This window comes from Salvia miltiorrhiza, chromosome 1, assembly GCF_028751815.1.
Source record: "Salvia miltiorrhiza cultivar Shanhuang (shh) chromosome 1, IMPLAD_Smil_shh, whole genome shotgun sequence".
In the NCBI taxonomy this organism is placed as follows: Eukaryota; Viridiplantae; Streptophyta; class Magnoliopsida; order Lamiales; family Lamiaceae; genus Salvia; species Salvia miltiorrhiza.
The window spans coordinates 61,889,774-61,910,471 of record NC_080387.1 but is presented as its reverse complement, the minus strand read 5'-3'; the positions used below and the strand labels follow the sequence as shown (position 1 = coordinate 61,910,471).

The 20,698-nt window shown below is 32.6% G+C and overlaps 2 protein-coding genes across 3 annotated transcripts in view; one reads left to right on the top strand and one right to left on the bottom strand.

The window, feature by feature from the left end:
• The window catches only part of LOC131001622 (H/ACA ribonucleoprotein complex subunit 4), an 806,367-nt gene that overhangs the window by 367,139 nt on the left and 418,530 nt on the right, over positions 1 to 20,698 (top strand). The gene's annotated exons all lie outside the window — the stretch shown is intronic.
• On the bottom strand, positions 10,116 to 11,798 carry LOC131001890 (zeatin O-glucosyltransferase-like). The gene has a single exon (XM_057928528.1). It carries the CDS (start codon positions 11,598 to 11,600, stop codon positions 10,212 to 10,214), a length of 1,389 nt encoding a protein of 462 aa, XP_057784511.1. The 5' UTR covers positions 11,601 to 11,798; the 3' UTR covers positions 10,116 to 10,211.

Below are 20,698 nucleotides of genomic sequence, written 5' to 3'. Positions count from 1 at the left end.
GCGGTGCTGATCTCGCTGGGGTATTACCGGTAGCACTCGCCGACGCTAATTAGCGGCGGCATTTTGCCGTCGGTAATATTTTTGAATTTATTTTTTTATTTAATTATTTATTTTATTTTATTGTATATCCACAATTTATTTTCGTATTTATGCAGTATTGCACAAGTTAGACGAACTTTTCAGTTGGTCACCCATCTTAGTTGTGCTCTAAGTCAAGCACGCTTAACCTTGAAGTTCTTTTCGAGTGGTCACCAGTACAGAACACTAGTATTATTGATATATCTAGTATCTATTAATTCATTTAAAGTCTACTTCAATATACAATATAATATATATTCATAACCTTAGAATATGTCGATATGATATCCAAGAGATGTTGTTAATTACGGATCGGGCTCGTTTCCGTCCTTATTTTTATGTCGGAAAAATATTTATTTATTAATTTATTATTATTATTATTTAATCAATCTAGTTTATACACCATAAGTATTTTAATTTGGTAATTGTAATGTATTTTGAATTTATTTGTTTAAGTTCTTATTTTTATGTCAAAAAAATATTTATTTATTATTTGTTAATAATTTTTTTTATCAATCTAGTTTATACATCATAAGTATTTTAATTGGTAATTGGAATGTATTTTGAATTCAATTGCATACGTTAATTAAATGCAATGTTGTTTCAAAACATGAAATAAATAGTTCAATAAAACATAAATTTATAAAACAAAGTGTCAATTGTAATGTTGTTTCAAAACATGCATGAAATAAATAGTTCAACAAAATATAAATATATAAAAGTCAAGACGATGGACCGAGGATCAGAGACCTAATCATCATCATCATCATCATGAGTATGGGATGGAGGTGTAGCTTACCCGTCTGCCTCATATACTGCTCCATCATGGCCATCCGCTCAAGGAGGGCTTGACGTTCCGCTCGTTCTGCAGTCGCTCCTCCAGCGTGGAGATCTGTGTCTCATACAGCTGCTGAGACATTCCAGAAGCGCCAGTGTTGCGAGTAGACCCCCTACTAGCCTGGCTCCGACCGGCACTTCCAGTGCCGTAGAGTCGTGACCTATCGGGTATACGACCTCCAAGTATACCTCATCGAGTCGCTTCTCTCGTACGGTAGTGGTCAACGGCACGGTGGCGGCAGCGGCAGCGGCGTCGTCGAATTGAGACGATAAAGAGAGAAAATGAGATGTGAAAGCTAAGTGAGAGAGAAAGAGGACCCGTAGAGGTGGTTGGCCAGCGGCGATGGCTCGACGGCGGCGACGGTTGGGGATGGGGCGCGGCGAATCGGCGACTGGGGGTGGGGGGTGCGGCAGGGAGCAAGGGGGGAGAGTTTGCTGCAGTCTGTGTGAAAAGGGGATTTGGACTCTAATTTAAATTGCAATTACTGGCAGCATATTGCCGCCGCTAATTATCGACGACAACCGGCACCGATAATATATAGTTCAATTAAAATAAACGATAAATTAAATTATTTTACAATTATCGGCGGCGTGGTCGCCGCCGGTAATTAAAAAAGGCGGGTTGGATTGTTTGCCGTCGTTGTGCCGTTGGTAATTACCGGCGGCAGCTCTGCCGTCGGTAATTGCCACCGGTATTTTGACATTTTTTTTGTAGTGATACCTCGTTTACTTTGATGTATAAAAAAATTCGACAGATTGTATAATTTTTCGGGCAACACTTTATCCCTTGGGAAATTGATAATTTCGTACTTAAGAGAGGGTGGTATAATTTTATACTTCCTTACGAGGAGTGATAAATATTTTATCCTTCAAACAAAATAAAATATAAAAATTGTGATCCCCACATTAAGTGATAAATTTATACCTCATTATATTATCCCCCATTTAGATGGATAAAAAGCAAACACACTCGATAAAGAATTCTCAGTGGTTATAACACCAAAGCACATGACAGGAGAGGTTGGTGGAAGTCACGACATAATTTCAAGGGAAGAGTTTGGGATTTTTTTTTTGGATGGATGGGTGGGAGGGTGATTGCACGGAGTGAATATCTTTTTTTTATATATATAAAGTATTATTAGCTTGTAAATATACAAATTTTGTACATTTTTTGAATTTTACATGATTTTTATTTTCTGTGTACAAATACATGAACTTAGCGTTTTTTTTTTTTTATTATTTTTTTGATATCGATAAGAAAAAACTCTAATTTATTGTTGACCTGAAAGCCGCAATACCATGTCATTCACTCTCCAATCCAAATAAGGAATGCAACTACTATATTCAAGTACATATTCCATAGTCCACGTCATGTATTTCGTCCTCTACGTCATCAGTAAATAAAACTCTTCTTAGTTGGTGTCAAAAATCAGAATAAACGCTAAGTTCATGTATTTGTGGCAGAAAATAAAAGTCATGTTAAATTTCAGAAAGTGAACAAAGTTTGTGTATTTACAGGCTAAGAGCATCTACAACGCCCCTACTCAACCCCCCTTACTCGAGTAGGGGCGAGATCGAGTAGGGCGTTGCAAGCACTCTCTACTCGAGGGCTACTCGATGGACGATAGGTGAGTCGCGTGTTTTACACGCGCCCTATTAAAAAAAATTAAAATTTGAAACTTAACGGCTACTAATTCTGATTTTTTGTTTTTTTTTTTTGCCTTTCAACGGCTATTTTGACCGAATTTTCCTTTTTTTATATTTAATTTCCTATCTATAAATACCTCTAAACTCCTTCTTCATTCACACAACAACAATTCTTCTCCTTCACTCTGCCAATATTTCACTTTCAATATTTCCTTTTTTTTCTTCAAAAATTAATGGCGGAACCGTTGCACGATTCTTCGTCTGATTCATCTGATGGTGTAGCTCAAGCGATCTTGGACGAGATAGAGTTGCATAATCAATTAATGTCTCAAATCTACTCCCAACCGGTGCCAGAATGTGTTAAACGTCCACGGTCTTACGTCCACCGTGATCGTGAGGATGTCCATCTACGTCTTATGCAAGACTACTTCAACGACAATCTAACGTACGGGCCTACATTTTTCCGACGTCGTTTTTGAATGCAGAAGGAGTTGTTCTTGCGCATCGCGGAAGCTGTTCAAGGTGTGGATAGTTACTTTCAGATGAACAGTGATGCAATAGGTCAGGACTCTCTCACGCCTTTGCAGAAATGCACGGCGGCTATCCGCCAATCAGCCACCGGCGTCAGTGCGGATACGTTTGGCGAGTATCTCAAGGTGGCCGAATCGACGGGGCGTGTATGGCTCAAGAGATTCTGCAAGGCTGTCATCTAGGCTTACAGAGACAAGTATCTTCGTTGTCCAACGTCGGAGGACATCCAACGCCTTCTTCAGATGCACGAGACGCGACACGGAATTCCCGAGATGTTAGGGAGTCTTGATTGTATGCATTGGGCATGGAAGAATTGCCCAAAGGCGTGGTACAACGCATATACACACGGTGATCAAGGATAGCTCACCTTGATCTTGGAGGCCGTTGCATCCCACGATCTGTGGATTTGGCACGCCTTCTTCGGTGTCGCTGGTTCAAACAACGACATCAACGTTCTAAACCAATCGCCTCTCTTCGCCGACGTGTTGGATGGAACGGCGACGCTGGTGCTCTTTGAGGCCAACCGTCGCTACTACCAAATGGGCTACTACTTGTGCGACGTCATATATCCAGAGTAGCGTTGCTTAGTTAAGAGTCCACCGATGACAACCAATCCGAAGGAGGCGGGGTTCAAGAAAATGCAAGAATCGGCACGAAAGGATGTCGAACGTGCCTTTGGAGTCCTTCAAGCTCGGTGGGGAATCATTCGAAGCCCGTCGCGTAATTGGTACATGTAGCATCTCAAGGACATGATGATGTGTTGCATCATTTTCCACAACATGATTGTGGAGTATAAAGGTGAAGCGGCTACCAATTGGAGAGATGACAACGCAGGATACATGGCGTCTAGCAGTGACTCGACGGAGAGTGCTGGAGCAACCCCGATTTCCTTCGAGGAATACGTGCAAAGAGATACACTTCTCTGAGATAGACAGATGCATGCTATGCTCCAACATGATTTGATGGAGCACGTTTGGACACGTTTCGGACCTCTAGGACCGGAATAGTTATTTTAGGAATTGTTTTTATTTAATTAAGTTTTACATAATTTTTTAATGTAATTTTTAGGATTTTAAAATTAATGCAATTTAAATTTGAATTAAATTATGTTATTTAAATTTGAGCAATTAAATTTAAATGAAAAGCATGAAAATCAAAACTAAAAAATATCAAGTAAGCTATCAAGTAATCCCACTGTGGCCTCCTTACTTATTGTGGTCCCCTCCTATCAAGTAAGCTATCAAGTAGATTATCAAGTAAGCCACTGCGGATGCTCTAATAAACTTTTATATAAATAATGAGTAGTTTTTATATATTTTTATAAAAGTGAATATAATTTATTTTTACTATATAGAAATGGGTATCTTTTATCTTGGAGAGAAAATTTAAAATGTCATATTCCTTAAGTTCTATAGTAAAAATGCTCTATTAACATTTTAGAGAGAAAAATTAAAATGCTAGCACTTGAGAGAAAATTTAAAATGCCGTATTAACACTTTATATTGATCCAAAAGAAAAAGAAGTGAGAGAGGGAGACAATTAAAGTAGTGGGCGTGCCTCTATAATGACGTACCTAACATGCTAGTTATATGTACAGATTCCGAACCCGTTGAATTGTTGCACAAACATTTTAAACGTTTTTCTTTTGAAATAAAAGAAGAGACGATTTGATAGTTTTAGGCAACTAACATGATTAATAATGTATCATGTATGTAAATGAGTAAGTCCATTTTAGTATAATAGTTTGTCGAGAGAAGCAAACTACCATACGAACCATGTGCGGTAGTTTCGATCAAGCGATAATTAGCATGCAATAACTGTATGACCAGTCGACCACCATATCAAATATAAAAATGATGCTCTCACAATTATAAAATATTCATAAATTAGAAATCATAAAAAATGGTTTTAGCTTTAAATTATATTTTATAGTTGAGACATTTAAAGACTCTATTTTGTAAGAGATATTGGGTTCAATCCCGCATGCGTGCAGTGTAATTTTCCCACTTTTATGTGGGTAGTATTCTCACCCTTATGTGGTTAGTGATCCTGTATGCGTGCGATTATTTTTCTATTTTTGTATGGTGTAGAGGTTTCGCCTGCGTGCGAGTTGCTTATTTAATTATATTTAGATACTTGTCATTCTAATTTTATAAAATATATATAATTTTGTTTTTGTCGATATACCAAAAGAAATTTATGTCTAACTTTATAAATATGTCATTGCTCATTAAACGGCTTTGTACTACCCTTGGGGCCGCTACTAGCTTGGTCCAATAAAATTTCTAGGACTTCTAACTACAAATTATCTACCACGATTATGTAGGTGGATATAAATGATAGTATATAATTTTTATTTTACCTTTTAAATTTAGGTGCTTAGTTCGTAGTAATTAAGCTAGTTTTCATTTATAGTTGTAGTCGTGGATATGCTTGGATCTTTCCGTCCCAAAACAATTGAAAATTAAGACAATTGATCTACAAACCTCATTCATTTTACACGTCCGATCCAAACGTCACCATACGCACTGAATTATTTCAACTGGGACTAAAAATTCAGTTTGTGTAGTCTTTTCTATGCTGGGTTTCAATTTACATAATTAATTATATATTATTACCCTCTCAACCTTTGAGGAAAAACTAATATTCGCCTAACTTTATCATTTTGGCATTCTAGCTACTCTCAAATTCAAACATGCATCAAATAGAGTCGTGTTCTATCGCGTTTACTCATGAAGAGTATAATTAATACACTTCAAAAAGTTATAAATTTTATGTAGGAATAAGGACAATGATCGTAGGAATGAAAGATTGGAGTACGAATTTCAATTCCCTTTCTAACGATGAATAGACCATAACTATATTTCACAATATTATATAGAAAATTTTAAGAAGAAATCAAAAAGTACATATAGTAAAAAGAGAGTTTAAGAGATAGAAATGTCTAACAAGAGTTTTGACTATAAAAAAAATTATCAAATAAGTTTTGAGAAGATAACATATTTAGCAAAAATTCATACATTAGAAAATAGTAATTAATACAAATTATAACTAAAAATTAAGAATCGATAATAAACTATAAATTAAAAGTATATATCTAATGAGGTGGAAAAGATAAGATCTTAATTACCATTAAACCACTTCAAGTCACTATGTAAGTAAACCACAATTTTAAATGAGAACTGAGAACAGTGCAATGTCGTATAAAGTTACTGTATTCATTGTGCAATTAATTACACTCGGAAAAAATAACAAGTAAAAATAAAAAATTCGCTTCCTTCATGATTCGTGTATTCATCCATTAAGATAATACATTCACCATAGATCTTCACGATCCAAACATTAAGAATGGTTCTCCGCTCTCATTTTAAATCTGCGTTCTGATTTGACTATATATATATACATACATATATATATAAGGGCTACCGGGAAAACACTTCTTAAAATAAAAATAAAAATATTTTTCAATGTACTAATTTTATGTAGAACATGTATGAATTCATCCAACAGGGTTACGAATCAACCGTAGATCTTGATGATCTAAGGGTTGTAAATTGTTCCTATTTCATATTCTAAGAGGTGTTTTTATTAGCCCACCCCTATATATATATCTGGGAGGGCTAAAATAAAACACTTCTTAAAATATAAAATATAAACAATTTTCAACCCTTAGATCATCAAGATCTACGGTTGATTCATCATCTTGTTGAATGAATTCATGGTCCCGAGTTCAAATCTCATAAGTAACAAAAAAATTATTTTTCGTAATTCATACATTTACACAGCAAATTCATACTTGCTCTACATAAAATTCATATAGTTTAGCTAGTTCATATTTTATATGTTAAGAAGTGTTTATACCGTGTGTGTGTGTGTGTATATATATATATATATATATATATATATATATATATATATATATATATAGGGTGTGGTTCCAGTGAGAACCACAATTTTCGTGAGAACATGAGAACCATTAAAATTACTGCATCTACTATACAAATTAATGCATCCGCTATTAAATTTCTTGCATTAAAAAAAATTTGCTCCCTTCAGGATTCGAACCCAGGTTTTGCATTCATCCATCAGGATTCGAACCCAGGTTCTGCATTCATCCACCAAGATGATGCATCCACCGTAGATCTTGATGATCGAATGACTTAAAATGATTCTCCGTACTTATTTTATTTAGTGGTTCTTATATATATATCTTCGAGGGCTTTATTTTTGTCGAAGGCCTTAGATTCAAAACTTTTAGGTTAGAATCTATCATTACACGCTATTTTAAAATTCATTTATCCAAAAAAATACTTGAAATCTTAAAATTGCTAAGTTAATTTGCAGATCCGTAAGGCAATATTTTAACAACAAAACTAACTATTTTTTATTTTGTATCTTTTTAATCTTAATTGTTTTTTATCTTTAGAATAAATGAATATTAAATATATTAACTCATGAACAACGGTCCCACTACATTCAATTGTTTATTTGGGTGGCAATTGAAATCTATATAGGTGTGAGTCGTGTTCGAACTATATATATAAGGGCCCAAACATACCATAACTATTATTGCAGCGAAAAGTATGTGTACAATGTGGGACTTTGGTTCCAATAAAGGAATGTTGTGTCAAATTGCATATGTGGGGTTTGTCTTCAAATATGTATGTGGGTCATATGTGTCTCATAAAAGGCGAAACTCTTCATTATTGAAAGTAGAAAATTGGAAAAATGTTATACTACTTTATATATAGACAACACACACACGTATACGTTTATATACGGATTAGATCGTTATCATGATATTTATCCTAATTTGCAAAATATCTTCTCTCTTTCTCATGCGATTTTGTTATTGCTATTGTTGCGCCTAAGTGTAGAGGGAATAATGCAATGACGATGACAACGTGGTGCTGCTGATGTCGATCGAAGCGAGGATTTAGGCGTGGCTATAATTAACACCGACGTTAGCGACATCGAACAATATCGACGGAATCAGTTATTGGCACGAGTTGTTCAGTTGAAAATATAGACGAAGAGGTGGCAGGCGCACCTGACTAGCGTGCCCTACGCGGATGGCCATTCCAAAAAATAAAACATGTCTTACGTAAAGTTGCTCGAACATAATATGTATATATATAATTAAATATAAATATACATAAATCTGAAGATTTACGTAAATTTAATGATACACCTGTGATTTTTGTTTAAAATTGCTATTATTTTACCACTTCACATTTTTTATATTAGAAGATTCCGTCGCGCATCGCATTTTTAGTATGTTGCATGAACAACTCTATATATGCATATACATATGCTTGGAATAAAATTTCTTTCTAATTCTATATATATATGAACATGATTCCTGACCTTTCACTATCTTCTTGAGGAAGTGTAGAATGTGGTGGGACTTTAGTCCCAATAATTTTGTATATGTATAAAATAATGAAAAAATGTTTCCAAATAAAAATTGATAAATTATAGAGATGCTTCCTCTATTATTCTCTGTAAGGGTCCATTTGGAGACAAAATTATTTCATACTTGTATGCCATGAAATATATGGTCCTATTGTACAGCATAATTCTATGACCACAATTTTTCTCAATTAATACATTAAAAAAACTGTGGGCACGTCGACAGAAATTATTATTATTATTTTTTTGAAGGAATGTCGACAGAAATTATAGTTTAATTGTTAATGTAAAAATTAAAAGGAAGAAGAAAAAGGCATGAAACAAGGAAATGAAAAGGTTAGATTTATCTTTTTGGAAAAGGGTTCGCGGTACTCCGGTTAGTCACTCCACTCCATGCTAAAAATGGAAATACGCATAGTACGTGTCAAGATAAAAATGCGGTCATCTTCAAAATTATTTTAATACATATATACAAAGGATAATTTAAATGCGTCAAGTTATAGAAGTCAATTAATATACTTTATAAACCCATCTTGACATAAGCAAACACTTCATTTGGATGGCAGTATTACATCATTTTCGTCACATGCAGATTCACAAAAAAATCAACATGTCAAACATCATCCAAACAACTAGATGAGGCTCATATATAGTTCCGCATCCTTGTTATATTTTGATACATAAATATATTATTAAGGGTAAATATTGATATTTACCCTTTTTATTAAAAATATCTTAAAATTTTCAAAATATTCTTTAAACCCTCAAATTATCAGATTTTTATCAAATATATCATATATTTATTTTTCGGTCACCAAAAATGTGATGTGGCTCGCCGGATGCCACAATGTAATTTATATTCTATTTTTTTAAATGCAATGGCAAAAATAACGTCGTTTCGTATTATATTATTTTTAAAAAATCCACTTTGAAATCAAAATTCACTTCTATCGTGTTTGAAATTCACGCTAATAACTTAGAATTAGGGATAAACACAATAGAATATGGTACGAAATGAAGTTGTTTTTGCCATGTCATTTTAAAAAAGTAGAATATAAATTACATTGTGGCATCCGGCGAGCCACATCACGTTTCTGGTGACCAAAAAATAGATGCAGGATATATTTGATAAAAATCTGATAGTTTGAGGATTTAGAAAACATTTCAAAAGTTTCAGTGTATTTTTGATAAAACATGTACAGTTCAGGGGTTTGTATGATATTTACCCTATTATTAATTAATCATTAATATTATTATTAATTTAAAAATCAATCATTAATATTTATTCTAAATAAATTAAATAATTTATAATTACGACATTGAAAACTATAGTGTTTTATAATTAGCCTTAATTGAAATTATAATTAGAATTTAATTAAGTTATGGTTACCAAATAACTAATTAAGTCCCAAACTGCGAATCGTATTTAGGATGTAATTTATACCAAACTCAATAAATATACATTATGATCCAGTACGAGCGATTAATACGTCATGTGGTTTTTATAATATTTCTCATCCTCGGCGATAGGTTAATCAAGCAGCTTATAATTTAATTTAATTTTGATGTTTCTTCTTTGAATATAATGAGTTGAAATTGAAGTCGAAATGTTTTTTTTGCCTTATATATAGTATATTATTTATTTTAATCTGGAATAATAATTTGACTATGTAAAAGAAAATATATTATTTGATTGCAGTACCTATCTATCTAGTAATATGCGAGACGAAACAGTCGAACTCAAAGTGCGCGGAGCCACCCTCCTCCGTGGCGTCCCTGACGGCGGCGCCTAGGTCGGCGGCCCTCTTTCTCATGGCCTCCCCTTCCTCAGAAGCCATGAGGCTCCGCACGGCTTCCTCGAGCGCGCGTGCAGGCACCAGCTCGGCCCGACGGGCCCAATCCATAACGACGAGGCCGATCCGGAGCACTCTGGCGATCAAGACGGTGTTCCTGGGCTGATCGGAGTGCATCGGCCAGGCGGCGATGGGCTTCCCCATGGATATACTCTCCATGCAAGAATTCCAGCCGCAGTGGCTCATGAATCCGCCGGTGGCGGAGTGGCCCAAGATCTCCAGCTGCGGCGCCCAATCTCTAACTACCAATCCCCTCTCTCTAACCCTCTCCTCGAACCCCCGGGGGAGCTGGGCTTTCCGGGCAGCTTCCCGAAACACGTCGCCGCTATCGGCGTCTCGTAAAACCCAAACGAACTTCTGCCCGGATTTCTCAAGGCCCGTTGCCAGCTCATGGATTTGATGGTTTGAGAGAGTAGTGGTGGTGCCGAATGAGACCAAGATGACCGAGTTCCGGGCCTGCCTATCTAACCATTTTAGGCATTTGTGTCTGAATTCGGGCTCTCTCTTTTCTGCGATGATGGGGTTAAACGGGCCAAGGGCCCACTGTTTCTTGTTCCCGCTGATGTGGGGCTTCTCCAACAGCTCCAGAAACGGGCCCTCCACCACCCTGCATGTGTTGTAAATCCGGCCCGAATTAATCTTAAGGTATTTATGCTGTTTCACCACGAATTTCAGGAATTCCGGCGTGAAGCACCCGTCAAGCGCCGGCAGGCCCGAGAGGATCTCGGGCTCCACGGCGAAGGGGCGGCCGTTGGTCTCCCAGAGGAAGAAGAAGATGGTGTAGGCGGAGACGCTGTGGAAAATGTATGACTCGGCGTTGGGGAATTTCACGAAATCCTGCACCACCGATCCCATCAGGGAGTCGTACACGACGACGACGCGGCGGCAGGAAGCGGAGAGGTCGTGGAGGAGGTCGGCCACGGGGCGGCGCAGCGAGTGGAGGGCGTCGAAGAGCGGCTGTAGATGGGCGGGGAACTTGATCGCGGCGGTGGGGTCGGGCGGCGGCGCGGTGAAGGAGAGGGATGGGAACTCGTGGAAAAAGATGTTGGAGGCTGAAACGGGATCCCAGCCCTGGGCCCGCCGCCGCGCCTGGCGGTTGTGGGTGGCGGTGCCGACGTAGTGAACCGCCACGCCACGGGCGGAGATGAGGCGGGAGAGGTGGAGGAGCTGGTTCAGATGGCCCTGCAGCGGGAACGGCACCATCAGCACCGCCACGTGGTCTTGTAATAGATTGGTGGCCATTTCTTTTTTTGGTGTTGTTGTTATTGAAATACTTTGATAAGAATTTTGGAAATTTTTGGTGTGTTGCAGAATTGAGTTGTTGCATATTTATGTATGTAAGGGCGGACCCAAGTGGAGCCCACCAAACAATTCTTATTCTTGTAAAATTTCTAAATTACTGTATTCTTTTAAAATTTATAAATTATTAGTAATATTTTGTATGTATTATTATAGTACTATAGTCCAGAGAGTAAGAAAATATATTGTTTTTTATTACTAATCTTAAATTAATTTGCCTCCATCAAGAACATTTTCTGTGTCTGCTTAATGGCTTAATGTTTAGTTGAGTGGTGGACAAAATATGTGTGCGCGTCAATGTATGTGTCACATACTAATTAATTGGTGTTGATAGATAAAAATACCTTATTTTTAAAGTTGTATGTTAAAAATGCCTTATTTTATATATATGAATACACATAGATATTGAAATTGTGTGATAAAATTTTTACAACATTAAAGTTAATATACTATTCTTTTTACACCTTTCAAAATTCATGATATTGAAATTGTGTGATAAAATTGCTACAATATTAGAGTTAATGTATTTTTTTACACCTTTCAAAGTTCATGTGCGCGCAAAACCAAACTACCCTCAAAGTTTGTGTATTTAGACGCCAATAATCCCAAAAAAAAAGCATAAATAAAATCAAAGTAAAATTCCCTCAAACAAAAAACCAAAGTAAAATTGGAAATTAAAATTGTACTCCTATAACTATTAATAGTAATAGATAACCGACAGTTGTTATGTAGAAAAAGCAAGGGAAAAAAAAAAGTTAGCTTTATTTTCTAACAATACACCATGTGCACTTAATTGTGTACGTTGATACACTAACAAATCCTATCGACTTAACCACAAAATTCAAAAGTCTCGTCTCACTAATTGAATTAAATGATTAATTATGTACATTAATACACTAGCAAATCCTATCCACTTAACTACAAAATTCAAAAGTTTCATCTCAGTAATTGAATTAAAAAAATTAATTATGTTGTACATTAATAAACTAACAGATCATATCCACTTAATTATTGATTCAAAGTAAATAAATATTTGCATTTACATATCATACATAAGCATTTCAAATAACTTTAATATATATATTTAAAAGTGCTCGAAGGCTAGGAGTGTGTGTGCTTGTGCCACGTACGTGTGCATATTAATTATACGTAGATACATTCGTACACGTGTAGCTTTCGGAACTAAAATAAAGCACACATGTTGGTAAAACTTTAGGGTGATGAGACTTATGCAAGAGAAATAACGTGTTTGCTTCCAAATCAGGAAGTAATTCACGCATTTGTCGTTGTGTACTGTCACGTGAACTCTATTCGGAGTAAGCTCCTCAAAACAGTTTATAAATTGTTTACAAATTTTATAAAAAGGTGTTTGGCTAAACTTATTTTAAAGAGCTTATAAGATGTTTCAAGAACTTATAAAATATAGTTTCTTAAGATCTTATAAGTTGTCAAAATGTTTGGATAATTGAACTTACAAGCTAGAAAGAGAATTTTTAGTTAGAGAGAGAAAAAATTTATTATAAAGAGAAAATCGAAAACAGATGAAATTAGAATAATATATAATGAAAATAAAAAAATATAATTGAGTTATTTTTGTGAAATGAGTGTTGCTTTTAAGAAAATGAGAAGATAAATTGGGGTGGAGGAACTTATTTTTTGGGGAGCTTATAAGCTCTTATAGCTTAAATTTACAGCTTATAAGCTTTTTATGAGCTTATTTTGCCAAACACTTTGAAGGAGCTTATAAGCTTCTAAACAACTTATAAGCTGTTTTAAAGAGCTTATAAGCTCAGCCAAACACCCTCAAGTTTCTTCAAAGTGTTTGGTAAAATAAGCTCCTAAACAACTTATAAGTTCCAAAAATAAGTTCTCCAAAAAATAAGTTCATCTACCCCAACTTATTTGTTTATAATCTCATATGCAACAATCATTTTACAAATATTTTTCAACTATAATTTACTATTATTTTCATCATATAGTATCATTTAAGTTCATTTTTCTTCGATTTTCTCTCTCAAAAAAAATATTTTCACCCTCTATCTTATAAGTATCCAAACACTTTAACAACTTATAAGCTCTTAAAAATTACATCTTTTAAGTTCTTGAAACATCTTATAAGCTCCAAGAGCTTATAAGCTTAGCTAAACACCCTAGTTTGATTATTGTTCAGAATCAACCCTCGTATATAATCGGTTTTTCGATAAAATCGAAATCATGAATATATCATCGTAATAACCTAGCTACAAATCATAGGAGTATAATTTTATCTAACACCCTCAACTCAAATGATATTTTGAAAATTCAAAGTTGTAACATTTTTTTGAAGGGTGAAATAAATATTAATATAGATTAAAAAGGAGTACAAGAGATACTTAAAATCGTACAAACAGTGAACATAATAATTAAACAATCATCGAAAGAGAGCTCAAGACCACTTCGAGCAGTTAAAAGGATCCAAAAATCACTTGTAACACAAGTAATAGAAATTATCGGGGAAGAAGAACTTTAACCATCTCCACATATAAATAATAATACCATCCACCATAAAAAAAATTGTAATATTTGAATAGTAGTATGGAGTATATATACCACTAGACAAGTGATCAGAAACGGGTGTATTATTATCTTTGTAGCTAGTCTCCGATATATCACACTTAGCTAACGATGCTGATGTGTGCACAAATATTCCTACGTAGTACTCCACAAACAACGTGGTATACATAATGTCGTTCATCATTCAACCATTTGAATCAGGTACGAACCATGTGATCTTAGCTGTTTGTGCAATTATTATTTTTGTTTTAATTTACTTCGTCAAACGAGAAAGAAAGGGACTAGTAACCAAAAAAAAAAATTGGTTGTCAAACAATAGTTCAATTATCAAGTTGATGTAATTCAATAATAATACTCGTATGTTCGTCTATATAATTGTGAATCTTGCTTGTCTCGTTGTTGCGCTTATTAAAACATCTTATAACAATGATTTCAAGCTTGATGTCAAAAGTTAGACTACATGTTTTATGGATTCTGTTCACAATTTATTTTTTTCTTTTTACTAATATTATGTATTAAAAATGATTTTGCTTATAATCTGTATCCGTAAAATAATGAGACCATTATGTGGGCTTTGGGCTAAACTTAAATTAAAAAAGTCGGCTGATATTGACGAGCCCTTCATGACGAGCCCTTCATTGCTTTGTGTGGGCCCAACTTAACTTTAAAGAGACCAAAACAGGTTAAACTTCTAACTAATTTTGTTTCGTACTTTTGCTCGATGATTAGTCGTCAAAATCAACTTGTTCAACATCAGAATATTAATAATTTTTTTGTATATTAATAAATTATAATTAGAAATTAATAAATTTTAATTGAAATATAATGAACATACATTTTTTTTTCAGAGTTAATTTAACTCCAAATCAATAAATTAATTGCCCATAAAATACTAAACTTTCATCCAATTCTGGTTTTTTCCACAAACTTTAAACTGTAGTGTGATAATTACTAAACTTTTGATTTTATATGATTTTGCTACTAATCCAAATTTCGGCCAAATTCTAGGCTAATGTGGCGTGCCAATATTTGATGTGGCGTATTTATTTCTGTGTGGCAATAAGTTGGCAAAATAATATTTTTTATTTAATTTTTTATTAATAAAAAATAACACAAAGAAAATAACCAACATTATCAATAACTTAATATATCAAATCAAATAATAGTATTTTTTTAGTTGAATTAATTAATTGAATAAATTCAATAACGGTAAGGAAATTCCAAGAAAGTAAATTTAGGTTGTTGAAATAAGAAGCATAGGATGAAATTGTGTTTAAGGGATGAATCCCCTTATGTTTGGTGCCCAAAAAGTCAAACGAGTTGATTAATTTGATTTGTAGTGCATGTTATTTGCATGAAAAAATTCGAAGAAAACAAATTTGAGTTATTTTCTTTGTGTTCTTTTTTTATTTTTTTAATTTGATTTGATATATTAATTTATTGATAATTAAAATATTTTTTGGCTGATACACTTACATTCGAATAATCCCCTTATTATTATTGAATTTATTCAATTAATTAATTCAATTAAAAAATATTATTATTTGAGTTGATATATTAAGTCACTGACAATTTTAATTATTTGCTTTTCTGTTCTTTTTTATTGATAAAAAATTAAATAAAAAATATTATTTTGCCAACTAATTGCCACGAAAGAATAAATACGTCACGTCAAATATTGACATACCATATTAGCCTGAAATTTGGCTGGAATTTGAATTAGTAGCAAAATCAGATAAAATTAAAAGTTTAGTAATTATCACGTCACAGTTCAAAGTTTGTATGCAAAACCAGAATTGAATAAAAATTCAGTATTTTATGGACAATTAATCCTTAATAAATAATAATTAAGTAATACTTAATTATTGATTGCGACCGCATACATTATTTTTGGTGATATGAAAAAATTAGTTCTTATAAGTATACAAGATAAACAATTTGTGAGCATTTTTTTTAATTTTAGTTATTACTACTATATATTATATTATATATATATATATATATATATATGCGTGTGTATGTGTGTGTTTTAATAACTATAGTATCTATGTTAATTGCTTAATATTTTACATTGATTTGTTAAATTTATGTTATTGTTATCCTATTTTTCTTTCTTAATTAATTTTTAATGTTGAATTTGAGTCAATCCTCAAGTTAAAGTAAAATTATAAATTATTAATAATGAAAATTAGTTTATTTATATAGAAGGTGAAATAATTTTTTAAGAAATATCTTTATATGTTCCCTATGTACGTGATGTTGAATTAATTATATTGCGAATAACTATATATATATATATATATATATATATATATATAGGGAGAGGTTAAAGAAAGAACCACTAAATAAAAGAAGAACGGAGAACCATTTTCAGCCATTTGATCATCAAGATCTACGGTGGATGCATCATCTTGTTGGATGAATGTAGATCCTGGGTTCGAATCTTGAATGGAGCAAATTTTTTTTTTTAGTGCATTAATTTTAACAGCGAATGTATTAATTTTTACCGTGGATGCATTAGATTTGATGGTTCTCACGAATACAGTTCTTTCTAATATACTCCCTCCGTCCCATAATAAGTGGCCACATTTCCTTTTTCGTCTGTCCCACTATAATTAGGGCATAGAATGCTTGTATGATAACTTAAGGCATTTTTACAAAAAAAACTTAAGGAAGTGGATATTTTTGCCTATTAACACTGTATATATATATATATATATATGTTAACTTGTGGCTTCAAACCCTATACAAATATTTCAGACGCCATTCAACAAGCCCTGGGGCGGTAACGATAAGTGGATCCACCCTCGTTTCTACCAGAATTATTACCTCCAAGGTGATCAGAATAAAGTTCAGCTGACAGTTTCTGATGACTAAAAAGTGAAATATTCGATGTAATGAAGGTAGTCAAATTAAACTCCGGCGCTACTCAATTTACCCTTCCGCTGAAAAGCGACCCTACACAATATGCAGCTAATCAACGAATACGAAAACACAATATTAATGGAATTAGAAAAAGAATCAGAAATATTTCCATAAGATATTTCCATAATTCAATCTCGAAAATATTTGTTCAATCAATTCAATTCTCGTCAAATCTAATCAAAATCCAAATATTAGCACTTACTCTCTCTTTTTTTTTTTTGTCCTAGAATTTAATTCCTTGGTTTCAAATCTGAAGCTAGGTTACTTCAATCCATACGACCATACCTATTAGAATGTGTTATTTTTGATTGATAAATTAATCATTAAAAAATGATGAATAATAAAAAAAAATTCTCTTTAAATTTTATCTTTCTTTTTCCTCATTTTCTACAAAAAAATAATTTCATCATTAATTTCTCATTTTCACTTCAATGATGTATAATATTATCACACAAAAAATGAAGATATAATATTATCCCTTTTTGAAGTGAAAAGAAGGAATGAGAAATATTGGTGAAATTCTCTTTTGCATAAAAATGAGGGAAAATAAAATAACATTTAAATGGGAGAAATTTTTGTTATCCCTTTTTCCATGATAAATTTATCAACTGAAAAGAACACACCCTTATACAAGAGTCTTGTTTTACAAAATTTAATCTATCTATTACATCTCTTTTATATGCCTAATTTAAAGGCAACCGTGTAATTTTAATAAATTATATGTATAATAAATTTAAATATCTACTAATTTATGTTTTATATTTTAATAATTACTAGTATTTAAGTAGTAGTACCCATAGAATTCTACAATCATATAACTAGCTATTTCTTCCTCTGTAAATTTAATATTTTGAAGTTACAATTGAAAGGATTGATTTAATAGTTTTATTAGAAGTTTAATGTAAAGAAGAAACTTAGGGTGTGTTTGATATTGGCTAATACATTGTATTAGCTAATTTAGTACAGCTCAGTTTAGTGTTTGATATTATTTAGTAATATTGCGGATGACTCGATTTAATCCCACGACCCAGTATTATTAATCCAGATTTCTTAGGATTAATAATAACACCTCCCTCCTAGGATTAACTTAAATCATGATATTCTGTATTTAGTCATGATAGCAAACACTAACTCAGTATTAATAATTTGTCATTATCCATGCTAAATATTTTGGTTACAAATTATCCTACATAATCTTTTACTGAAAGCCAAACGAGCCAGCATAAAAAAAATTATATCAATATTTTTTTGTCGTATTTTTTAGTTACACCAAAAATAGGTGATGTTTTATTAACTAAATTCAATTTTACTTAATTTTTTTATTTATATTAAATTTAAATATCTTTTCTTTTTCAAATTTACGAAGATTACACTTTTCAGAAATTATCCAACAACTGGTTACAAAGATATAGTAATAAATAATTCTATAAAAATAAAATATAAATTTACGTTAGTTTTTTTAAGTGCGAATGCACGTCATCTCTATTAATTTATTTAAATAAAGAAAAGAGATTCTATTTTACTTAGTTAAGCTAGACTTAAACGACATAAGAAAACGAAAATACTGTAAAACCATACCTCATTTAATCATTTTCCACATGTAGCTAGTTATCGAATTCGATTATATAGCCTCTCAAAAAAAAAAAAAAAAATCTAGCCGGTATTCTGAAAATAAACTGATGGTACCTTTAATTAATTAATAGGAATATTCAAAACACATAGAATAAATTCCTTATGAAAAAGAAAAGCCAAAGCTAAATTCTCCTAATAAAAATATCAACTGATTGGTTTCAATCTATATAGTATATACAAGAGGAGTTTTCTCCCTCCATTTTTTTTCTCTCTTCTCCATCAATTTTTTCACTATTTGTTTTCTCTTTTTTATATAATTTTAATTATTTTCTAAATATCATCAAATTTAATTTATGAATAAATATTCAATATGCATTTTAAGTTTAAGTTCATAACAAGATCTTTAATATGGTATAAAAATCATCAAAAATGAATTCAAAACGAATATGTTATATTCTTTCCCTTTATTAAAATTTTACAACTTTTTTATTTATTTATTTTTAAATCATATTTTGCATTTATTTATATTTTGATTATGTTTAATATTTATATTTATTTATTTAAAATGTCATTTAATTTCGATTTTATCGTGCATCGCGCGGATGGACGTATTAGTTAATTAAGAACTAGTTTTGGAACCTTCAAAAAAAAAAAAAAAAAAGAACTAGTTTTGGATGCACTCAATCTTTTTTTTGTTTTCTCTCCCTCTCCGGCCTCTCTCTCTTTCATCCACTCTCTTTCACTTAGTTCTCTCTCTCCCCACATTTCCCCTTTCCTCACTCACCTAACGACGTGGGTGAACTCAGTGGAATTCGTGCATCTAAATTCGGCACCGCATTGTGAACTCTCCTCGAAATCGTCGGTCGGAAAACCGACAAATGCGATCCCGACGGATAACTAGAGATTGCCGCCATCCTTGGTGACCTCAACGATATTCACCCACAAAAATAGAATTTTGACCTAGATTCTGGTCAGATTCCTAATCCTGTTTCTCGAGATCGTGCCGGTGTACTTGAGGTCAGTAGCAATAATGGAGTGGGGCAAGTTGGGCGTATATTCTCAGAATCATAGTCTTCTTCTTCCTATATTTTTGCAGTTGCATGGGCAATGCTAATTATGCTAACAGAGTAAGCGACGGGCTCGACCAACTCAAAAACTTCCTTCCAATTTTGAAATTCTTAATCTTGATTGATATTTACTTTTCTCTAACTTATATGGGAAAGTATTTATGATTTTAAGAAAAAATAATTATTGATAGAAAGAAAAGTAATTATTTGGTCAAGTAATTATTATCGCAAGAAAAAATAACTATTCATAGAAAGAAAAGTAATGTTTCAATTATTACATTTTTTTCACGATAATTATTATTTTTACTCACTAGAACTTCTACTTCTGTTAAGTAATTATTGTCGTAAATTATATATATCCATTAATACGAAGAAATGTAATATTTCAAAAAACACTGTAAAAAAGAGAGCAGAAGAAACAAAAACTGAATAAAATACAGAATAAAACACTGAAAATAAGAAAGCAAAAATAATACTTAATGATGGAAAACAGAAATAAATAAATAAAAAACAGAAAAAAAACGCTGAAAACATAAAGACGAATAAAATAAAACCAAATTATAAAAGGAAATATATGAAATAAAATAAACTAAAAGATAAAAGATAATTTCCAAAAATAATAAGAGAAAAAAATAGTTTGAGCGCTCTTACTTTTATACTATTTAATCTATTTTTGATATGAAATGTATTAAATTAATGCTCCTATCACGAACTTTAATTTAATATACATTTTGAGTGTTTTACCATTAATCAAACTACACAATTTTTAGAAATATAAAAATAAAAAACGAGCAAATATAAAATAAAATAGATAAAAAAGGTTGAATTGAAATAGACAAAAGTATAGGCGAAAGTAGAAAGAGAAAAAAAAAAAACAAAAACAAATAAGCTACTCCCTCCGTCTACGAAAGAACTTCTTACTTT

Excerpts from the sequence above, each read along its gene's own strand:
- LOC131001890 (XM_057928528.1), bottom strand. The coding sequence starts at position 11,600 with ATGGCCACCAATCTATTACAAGACCACGTGGCGGTGCTGATGGTGCCG.